General features: G+C 41.6%; 1 protein-coding gene across 1 annotated transcript; it reads right to left on the reverse strand.

Moving 5' to 3' along the window:
• Positions 1 to 405: 405 nt before the first annotated feature.
• Positions 406 to 7,294, reverse strand: pik3ip1 (phosphoinositide-3-kinase interacting protein 1). Its single transcript, XM_053421171.1, has 6 exons — positions 7,011 to 7,294; positions 6,693 to 6,821; positions 6,065 to 6,181; positions 4,323 to 4,511; positions 4,093 to 4,171; positions 406 to 2,111 (listed from the first exon to the last, which is right to left on the reverse strand). The coding sequence occupies exons 1-6, from the start codon at positions 7,120 to 7,122 to the stop codon at positions 1,886 to 1,888; spliced, it is 852 nt and encodes a 283-aa protein (XP_053277146.1). The 5' UTR covers positions 7,123 to 7,294; the 3' UTR covers positions 406 to 1,885.
• Between the last annotated feature and the right edge of the window lie 3,214 nt (positions 7,295 to 10,508).

The raw sequence follows: 10,508 nt of genomic DNA on the forward strand, positions 1-10,508 counted from the left end.
ACCAGTGTGGGCTACTGTAAAAAAAACATGGTGGCCTGCTACCGATACAAATATAAAGTATTAATATATAAAGGGCCCATTCTACCCCATAGGGTAAAAACGCGATTTACACAATTTAGATAAAACTATTAAAAACATAACTGGGATAATATTAAATTCCTGCCAATCGATCCCTTTAACCTAAGTCTTTCAAACCTTTAACCTGCTTTCTCAGGCAATGACTAAAGTGTAGTATTTAGGAGCTGCCAACAGAGGGAGCCGGTGGAAACAAAAGTCCCTACTGTGAGTACCAGGAGACTTTCTACAGCTCAAGCAGTCCTGATGTGTTATGTTGTTCTAGCGGGGGTCATGGGTTCCATCGACCTCTTAATGTTTTAAATATACAGACAACATCACTCCACAATGTGTGTTTCATGTTTTATTTCAGTCTCGGCAGTGAGATTCTGCATCCATACAAATACAAGTACTAAATCCAAACGCTGCATTGTGAGCATGTATGAAAAAGAAAAATAACATCAGCCAGCTCACAGACAGTGAACATAATGTGGTAGCAGTAACCAAAGATAAACAGTGATGATGGAGTTCCAGCAATAATCACACAACAAAGATCATCAGGAGTTATAAAACAACCAGGGGAGTAACAGTGTATCTTGTGCATCAACAAACATACGATGATTTCTGTTTTCAGGCAGGTTTGCTCTAAAAATGATTTCTGCAAAGAGTTGCTCTAATTTCAAGAAAAGAGGCTCCCGATTACAAACATGCAGGTAAACATGGACATGCATTCATCTTTTCTCAATGAACATCACCAAACTATGGACTTTTTCTAATCAACTCCATCCCGTCTCTACCCTGAAGCATCAAGTGCATTACTCAAATGTCAGGATTCTTTAGAACTTCAACACACACTCACTCATACATACATGCACACACACACAAACACGTGCACAGTCCTGCTCTGCAAAGACAGTATTTTAGGCTTTTTCCTTGTCTGATTGCGACTATGCTGCGTTTTTGGCAGTGCTATTTTGTCCTTCGGCCTAACTACTGTCCCTCATGCTTCCTGAGAGCACTCTGTGTTTCCTGTCACTTCCTAACCTGTGGAAAAAAAGGGCAAGTCCTCTTTCATGTCTGCCAATGACTGCTGTCATGCTTTCATAACAGCATTGGCCTGTCAGTCAAGTACAAAAAGAGAAAAAAACAAAAATAACCAGGGCAAAGATAGGCCAATACATTCAGAAGTATCATGCTAAGGCAATTTGAGCTGAAGGATTTCACTTGCCCGGCCTGTTTTACCTCATGGTCCCTCATCGCGCTCAGACGAGGAGTATTTTGGGATACTTGTCACCAGTTTGTCCCTAAAACAAACCAGTCTTAACACATTTCACCACCACAGCCAGTGGGTCAACACATATGGTAATCCACCTCATATTCCCCATGTAACCACGCCTACCACGGAGAGCACAATCTCCAAATGGAATCAAAACCTTACACACCATTAGTAACACTCATCAACGTCCATTGGACTACATATTATTCTCAATGTTCATACTGTTGTTTAAGGGGGCAGCCCATGACCTTCTCTTCGTGGCCATCAAATGTACCAAATATGAATATTAAAGACCTTTTCATTAACAACAGATTGACTCTGATGGCTCCTAGTTGTTAAAATAGTGTCCATTGTGTGTCAGCTTCTCTTGAGTAAAACCCGAAGGTAAAAGGACACAGCATTCAGTTTAAAGTCTTTGGAGCAAAGACTGCTCCCTTCCTCCTTTTTTAAGAAGCAGAAGTTACTCAGGGAGGCAGAAAAAGAGAAACTGGGAGATGGGAGTGTTTTGGTCCAAAATTACGTATCACAGTTCCGTTTGATGACTACACCCCCTCCTCAGGCTCCAGGGGTTCCGGTTTGCTGGCCCATGAGGGGGTCACCGCCCTCCATGCCCTCCAAACCCTCCTGGACCGGGGTGATCTCGTGCTCGGCTGTGATCACGATGGTGTTCTCGTCTACCAGCTCACAGGTGGGGTTGGAGAACGCTGCAAGGGGCAGGTTGATCCTCTGCATCTCGCGCTCATACACCCGCTGGTCATGCTGTTTCTTTATGTCGCGACCCCTACACAACAACACACAACAGAGGAAACAGGCTGTGAACAAAACACGTATCATCACATTTTAAGTTCTTGAGTTAACTCTCTTTTGGTCTCAACCAAGGAAATGTCCGGCTTGAAAGTGTCTGTGTCTGCCATTTAAAGTTAATGTAGTGTATATCTGAGATTTCCCTCCAGAAACAGCTGAGAAGGGTGAATGAAAGGTGTTAGCTGCCAAAACATTTAGCTGAAAGAAGCTAAAACAGTCTGTAGGGCTGAATGGCATTCAGAATTATGAGTTCAATACTAGCAAGGTTGTGCGCCTGTTAATGAAGTAATACTTTATTCTTTCATTATTTCTGTGCTAAACGTAAAAGCTATCAGGAAGAAATCAGTGTGAAACTGTGTTTAACAGTAGTAAAATAAAACAGTGATTATAGTGATGCCTTGCGTAGCCTTGGAGCCGATACTAAGCACAGCTCTCTTTTGGGAGACACCCAAGCCAAATATTCATGGTAAGGAGCTCCTGATAGCTGTAGTACATGTAGATAACAGAGTCTGTTATAACAAGAGCCTGGTCTGTGACACAGTCGAGGGACAGATGGTGAAAGGGAACAGGGAGTTATCTGCTCCAAGGCAACACAGTGATGGGAGGCAGGCAGCATGAAGCCTTTTCTACTGATCCGGAGCAAACACAGGAAAATATTCTGTATGTCCTTGACCGAAAATATTTAGAGGTCCATTTCAGCTCAAACTGTACTCTGTGTTGTTTTAAACCTTTTTCTAGTTTCCCACAAGTTGTCACTTTCCTCTTATCCTGATGACTTAACGTTTTACATTATTTAGTTTGTGACCAGAACCAGAAACTTCCTGGAGCTACAGGACAACAGTTTGCCATTTCCAGTCTTAGTGAGGAATGAAAGTGAGATGAAATCAGGGGGGAAATACTCCAGAGCCTCTGGCTTTTCAGGGTTCTACATGTGTACAAATACATATTATACAGCAGTTGTATACGTAACAGAGTTGTACATTTGTAATATTTAATGATGACATGTAAAGGCCTCCATAGTCAATCGTGGAATGTTTTAGTTTTTGTTACCCCCACGATCACTTTTGGAGGACCCATCCTTAAGAAGGTGTCTTTCCCCTTTTTGCTGTTGTACGGGAGGTACTTGATATTTGACGATATTCATAGTCCAGCCTTTTTCATCGAATCACAACGATAGACACCACCGGTCACATGTGCTCAGATGGAGGAGACGCCTGCAGGGGATTAGGGTCCCTGCGATGTGTTGCCTACACCTACTGGTTGGTTTACAGAGTTCATAGAGTCAATTATATCCAGGGAGGAATACAGTAGTTTTACGACCAGTCCTGGCCGGTGGTGGGCGTTTGAATTACCAAGATTATGGTCATGCATTCATCTACAGTTTCACATTACTGAGGTTGATGTGACAGTGCTGAGCGCAGGTATGAACCCTATGACATAACATCCTGCTCCTCCTTATTAATAATCTCCATCTAAAAATAGAAAATAAATACAGGGGTACGGCTAATCAGATCTGACGGCGTATCACAAAACTGTTTGGGCATTTTGTGACGTGCCAATAAGGAATCAGAGACCTCCCCTCTTTTTACAACACAGGGTCTGTCACTATACGCATTACATGACAGCAGCCATTGTGTGGGGGCTTTTCCGTCGAATCCAAGTCTTCCTCCACAATCTGTTCTCTTTCTAAAACGCTCAAAATAGACCGCAGGCATTTCATTTCCTGCCGCTGTTCTGTTGTGGTTGTTGTGCTCAACGCATTAAAAAAGGGCTGCATTACATCCAACTGGAAAAACAGAGAGCATTGTTGTGGGATATGAACGACAGCTGACGCATTAAACTGATGTCTGCATGTTCACGATAATGACAACCTTGGAAAAAAGATAAATGCTCCACACTGGCTCCTCTGACCCAAACTGATAATGACAAAGTAATCTTGGTGGGGTTTAGATACTGACCTCTTATAGAAGTAGCCGACTGTGATGCCTACTCCAAGGATGATTATAATCGCCATCATGAGTATGCCGAGGACGTAGCCTGGAAAACAAAAGAACAGGTTAAAAACTGAACCTACAAGTGGATCACCAAAGATTTTTTGACTTAAAACTACAATAACTCTAACAGCAGGATAGTGTGTACCACAAATAATATCATATATGATGTCAGTGAAAATATAGCTAGAACATACCAATTGTGCCAAGGTCCTTTTTTTTTTTGGGTGCTGTGTGCACTCGCTGGCTGATTCCCATCACTGGCTTCACAGCAGCGACTTCTCCCTGAGAAGCTCCTGACTTGGCCGGCTGAAGGCTCTCTGTGGGGGGAGCGCTTCCTGTCGGCTGGAGGGATTCGGCCTCTGCTGGCTCAGTGGAGACTTGTTCTAAAGACACAATAAAACAACATTGGTGTTAAATGACTTTTCATCTCTTTCTATCAAATCTGAGCTGCTAAGTTGTGTGGTGTATAGGACCAATGTGGGTTACATTGCAAAGCGATTAGCGTTATGGCTTTTTATATAATTTATTATATGAATAAAATTAAGTGTATTTATTGGTCTGTGATTACATTTGTTGAATTAGACATAAAGGTTGTTTATTTTAAGTCAATTCGTCGATAAAGGGTTAATCAACAGATTTTTTCCAGATGGTATGACAGACTTTATCCATATCTATAATCAAATCTCACAGATTCCCCTTGCATGCCAACTGGAGCAGATTAAAAGAATACAAAGTATGAATACAAACAGTTCAACCGTCAAACATTATTAGAAAAATAAAACAGTGGAAGTTTTCATTCACCTACTTAATGTGATTTATCTTTACCTGCCCTTTTCTTTTGTGATGTGGTACTGTTGTGTGTGTGGTGACACTGAATATAATGAGAAAACAGTCAACTTTGTCTCATTTGACTTTGATAGAGATGCATCAGGTTGATCTTGTGGTTTCCAATTACTGTTGGTTCAAGGACATTAGTACTGACACAGAAACCTCCTCAGACGCAGGACGCTGCTCTCGGTAAGCTGTTGGGTCATTTATCAGTTAGTAGAGTATCTGCACTCAATTTGCTTTTATCATATGTGCCCCACACATACAGGCTCTGTACGCTCGCCTCTCTCAGAAGACAGGAGGGCTCAGCTGCACATGTCTCACGGCTGCTCTTTAACTGATTTTTTTCTTTCTTTTTTCATTTCCTTCCTACAGGTTGTTTACCAACTCGGCTGCAGTTTAACAGCACGGAGTCATGTATTCAAACAGCCAGTTGTCTGCCGTCTCCAGGGGAAGACTCTTCGTCTCCGCCAATGAGCTTCGTTTCAGGGCGTGGTCAGCGTCTGTCTAGAAGGTGAACATTCTGACATGTGACTGCAGGGCTTTGTTGTTGTGAGACTTGGGCTGGCTTCAGAAACAAACAGGAAACCAGGAGCAAAGTGTGCAAGGCTTCTCCGATAACCTTAACACTGACCAACTGACCTACTGCAGACTAATACTCTCAACTGGGAAAGGGAAAATGTCAGTAATCCAACTGTCTACTGATGAATTGCACATGGTTCATTTGTGGGAAAAAGACAAGAGGAAACTTTGTTTAAAGTTTTTTGGGGCTCATCAAAGATCCAAACTTGGCTGCATCCTCTCTCACAATCAAGGGCTCTATTTTTGGTCGAGCAAATAGGACATTCTCATAGCTACAAAAATGTCACCTCATTATTTTTCCAGAGCTGGCCCACTTTTCAAAAAACAATGAGAGCTTTACAGGGAAGGAAAGGAAGCTGCCAGCAGCGTCGAGAGAATGCAGTCTAAAAAAAAAGTTCTACAGCATTCTGGGAGTTTTGTTGTTTTGGAACATGCATATTTGTCTTAACCCAGTTTGACTTTTGCAGGTGAAGTTTTTCTAAGTGACAAGTGATAATGAATACTGTTACTCGCAGAGTTGACCAACCTTTGCATGTCTCAATTGCACAGGACTGTCTCTGGATTGTCTCGTCTGGGCTCACGATGTAGCACCAGGGCCTCGGAGAGGAGTCCGGGTTTCTGCAGTAATTGTGATCTCCAACACCTACAGGAGGGACGATAAACAAAAAGGAACAACATGTCTGTCTGTCACTGATGCCTCATGGAAACACTGCAGGCCTGTCTCCGTCTGCCTGTCTGTCTGTCTGTCCCGGCTGTTTGCGGAGTAAACCACTGGATTCATTAATCATTAACACTACTTCATCACACCACAATGAGCAGGCGGCCATCAGCACAAAGAGTGGAAACAGCAGCTGCTCTATAAAACCTGTAAACACACAAATCAGTGGTGCGGTATCTACAGTGTGTGCTGTAAAAATCATCCGTCTGTGCCAACATGCATTATTACAAACTCAAATTTTATTACACTCAAATGTGTTTGAAGTTTCTCTTCATCAGCCTCAGGCACATTTTAAAATTTAAATCCCCCATTTCCTGTTTTTAACCGTGATGCCAAAACAACAGAGAAAACAATCACAATTTTACCCTTCATTTTCTAATAAGATAGTCAGTGACCAGTACTTTACAGAAAAAGAGAGCAGAAGTATTTTTTTTACCTGTGAGTGAATCCGGATGGACCTGAACATCATAGTCTCTGTCGGTGCTGGTCCAGTTGAGACAGGTCAGGCCTGAGGAGGAGCTCAGCTGCTCTCCTCTGTACTCCACACCATTGGAACTGATGCATTCTGACAACAACAGCAACAAAATACCATGTGGTCACATAACACATAAACACGAGGTATTGCGCAATAAAAAACAAAAAAAAAGTCAATAATAGAAATTCAAAAATATTGTTGTGATGAATGTAATCTGAAGTAAACAGCAGAGCGTGTGTATTTATGAGGAATCAAGTGCATACAAATGTATGATTTTACCTTTTATGTCTCCATTTGAGGCACTGCTCTCCACCATCCACACGCTGAGGAAAACAACGTGCAGAGGCAGGAGCACTCTGCAGAGCTGACCGGCCGATCCGACGGACACCATGCTGAGTCAAGGAGCTTCCTCTGGGTTCGAACTGAAGAGTGAAATGAAAAGAAAACGCACCGGGGCTGAGCAAAATGGCTGAAGAGCCTGTGCTGAATGGGCTTCAGGCACACTGCTCTTCTACTCTGGAGTCACAGCCCTTGTTTTTGTCAAGGCAGCTCAGCTTTCTTCATAAACAGCCTCAGTGGGAGGAGGAGCTGCTGCAGCACAGACCTCAAGGTCCTAAAGCCTCACCAGGTTCTCGCACGCACACACACACACACACACACAGGAAAGAACATCAGCTGAAAAACAATCCTGCAGCCTTCAGAACAGTCAAAACTAAAATGAAAGTTTTATCATTCCCATTTTTGTTTATGATTAATAAAGGTAATTAGGGCCCGAGCACCGAATGGTGAGAGGCCCTATTGAATCTGTAAGGATTTTTATTATTATTAGGGCCCGAGCACCGAAATCGGTGGGAGGCCCTATTGAAATTGAAATGATTATTATTATTATTATTATTATTATTTTTCTTAGCTTAAATGAATTGGCTTTTTGAGGGCTTTAATGTGCTCAAAAAGTTGTAGGAGTTTGCAGTAAATTCGAAGGCGGCGAAAATTTACGTATTCTGGAGTATTTTGAAAAGGGCGTGGCAAAATGGCTCAAGAGCGCCACCTACGGAAAAGCCCCTCATTTAGCATTCACCGATCTTCAAAAAAAACAAAGACTATTGTGTATCATGACTAGATGCACAAAAAAGTCCATCAGTGCATTATGAATAACGCAACAGGAAGCCCGCCAGTTTGACTTTAGTGGCCATTTTGGTCATATTCCATATTTTTTCTTTGATGTACTTGTCGTACAGCTTTCATCAGATCAACTTCAAATTTAGACGATCGTCATCACAACAAATTGGAGATCTAAAGTTATTGAAGGATTACGTTTTAGCAAAACCGTCTGACCGTGGTGTGGCGTTAAAGTTTGATGAAACGCCATCAAAACACAAGCTTCCATATTTCAGACATAGTTTGTCCAATTGAGTCCAAACTAGACACATACGACAAGAGTCGCGACCAGAAGACATCACTGCAGAAATTGTGACTTACAATCACAGCGCCCCCTGGTGGCAACAGGAAATGTCTTGTTTTTAAGACGTGTTATGTTTTTATGTACTACTCGGAGAGCTTTCATCAGATCAACTTAAAAATTAGATGAGACTCTACAAAACAAGATGAAGATCTAAAGTTATCAAAATTTAAACTTTTCATCAATCCGTGTGACCGTGGTGAGGCTTAAAATCTTGATGTGCAAAATGAAAAGACCTGTTTTCATTTCAACCATGTATGTGTTTCATGGTCTTATACTGACCTCTAGTGGCTTTATATTGCCGGCACAACCTACTTGTACCGCAATATTAAGTCACTAGAGGGCAGTGTAGGATCATGGTTTGACCAAGGCACAAATTGTGTCACCTAAGGCAGGGGTAGGCAACCTTTACTATTTCCTCCACTCTTCCCCCAATTTAAAGCTGTCTGTTGCCGCACAACATATTTGATAACACAGGTTATAAAGTTATATATATATATATATATATATATAGTCATGCAATATATATAAAAACTATAGTTTGTTGCATTTATTAAATAATAGAACGACAATAAAGACAACTGTTGACATTTAACTGCTATTTTTACCTGTTACAAAATAGGAAAACACCAAACTCTGACCATGGCGTGGAGTCAAAGTCTGATCACACGCCATCAAAACACGAGTGTCTGTATCTTGGACATATTTGGTCCAATCAACTCCAAACTAGACATGTAAGACAAGGGTCGCGACCTGATGACATCTACAAAGACATCATGACTTAAAATCCTAGCGCCACTGGCTACAGGAAGTGAAGCGTTTATTGTTGCTGCAGAGCTTAAAACGCACGCAAGGCAGAGACATGCGCTTGGTCATCGATTGTTCTCTCTCCCCCGACCGCAACAGACTTGAAATTGCCTGTGCTCGACCACTCTTCCCCCAATTTAAAGCTGTCTGGTGCCACACAACATATTTGATAACACAGGTTATAAAGTTATATATATATATATATATAGTCATACAATATATATAAAAACTATAGTTTGTTGCATTTATTAAATAATAGAACAACAATAAAGACAACTGTTGACATTTAACTGCTATTTTTACCTGTTACAAAATAGGAAAACACCAAACTCTAACCATGGCGTGGAGTCAAAGTCTGATCACACGCCATCAAAACACGAGTGTCTGTATCTTGGACATATTTGGTCCAATCAACTCCAAACTAGACATGTAAGACAAGGGTCGCGACCTGATGACATCTACAAAGACATCATGACTTAAAATCCTAGCGCCACCTGCTGGCTACAGGAAGTGAAGCGTTTATTGTTGCTGCAGAGCTTAAAACGCACGCAAGGCAGAGACATGCGCTTGGTCATCGATCGTTCTCTCTTCCCCGACCGCAACAGACTTGAAATTGCCTGTGCTTGACCACTCTTCCCCCAATTTAAAGCTGTCTGGTGCCGCACAACATTATTGATAACACAGGTTATAAAGTTATATATATATATATAAAAACTATAGTTTGTTGCATTTATTAAATAATAGAACGACAATAAAGACAACTGTTGACATTTAACTGCTATTTTTACCTGTTACAAAATAGGAAAACACCAAACTCTGACCATGGCGTGGAGTCAAAGTCTGATCACACGCCATCAAAACACGAGTGTCTGTATCTTGGACATATTTGGTCCAATCAACTCCAAACTAGACATGTAAGACAAGGGTCGCGACCTGATGACATCTACACAGACATCATGACTTAAAATCCTAGCGCCACTGGCTACAGGAAGTGAAGCGTTCATTGTTGCTGCAGAGCTTAAAACGCACGCAAGGCAGAGACATGCGCTTGGTCATCGATCGTTCTCTCTCCCCCGACCGCAACAGACTTGAAATTGCCTGTGCTCGACCACTCTTCCCCCAATTTAAAGCTGTCTGGTGCCGCACAACATATTTGATAACACAGGTTATAAAGTTATATATATATATATAGACATACAATATATATAAAAACTATAGTTTGTTGCATTTATTAAATAATAGAACGACAATAAAGACAACTGTTGACATTTAACTGCTATTTTTACCTGTTACAAAATAGGAAAACACTAAACTCTTACCATGGCGTGGAGTCAAAGTCTGATCACACGCCATCAAAACACGAGCGTCTGTATCTTGGACATATTTGGTCCAATCAACTCCAAACTAGACATGTAAGACAAGAGTCGCGACCTGATGACATCTACAAAGACACCATGACTTAAAATCCTAGCGCCACCTGCTGGCTACAGGAAGTGAAGCGTTTATTCTTG

The sequence above is a fragment of the Pleuronectes platessa genome, chromosome 4 (assembly GCF_947347685.1).
Source record: "Pleuronectes platessa chromosome 4, fPlePla1.1, whole genome shotgun sequence".
In the NCBI taxonomy this organism is placed as follows: domain Eukaryota; kingdom Metazoa; phylum Chordata; class Actinopteri; order Pleuronectiformes; family Pleuronectidae; genus Pleuronectes; species Pleuronectes platessa.

Bases quoted from the DNA above. Each gene is read 5' to 3' on its own strand.
- pik3ip1 (XM_053421171.1), bottom strand. From the start codon at position 7,122: ATGGTGTCCGTCGGATCGGCCGGTCAGCTCTGCAGAGTGCTCCTGCCT. The intron at 6,182-6,692 runs GTAAAAAAAATA...TCCCTCCTGTAG, and splicing joins CCATCCGGATTCACTCACAG to GTGTTGGAGATCACAATTAC. The intron at 2,112-4,092 runs GTCAGTATCTAA...GTTGTTGTGTAG, and splicing joins GTCGGCTACTTCTATAAGAG to GGGTCGCGACATAAAGAAAC.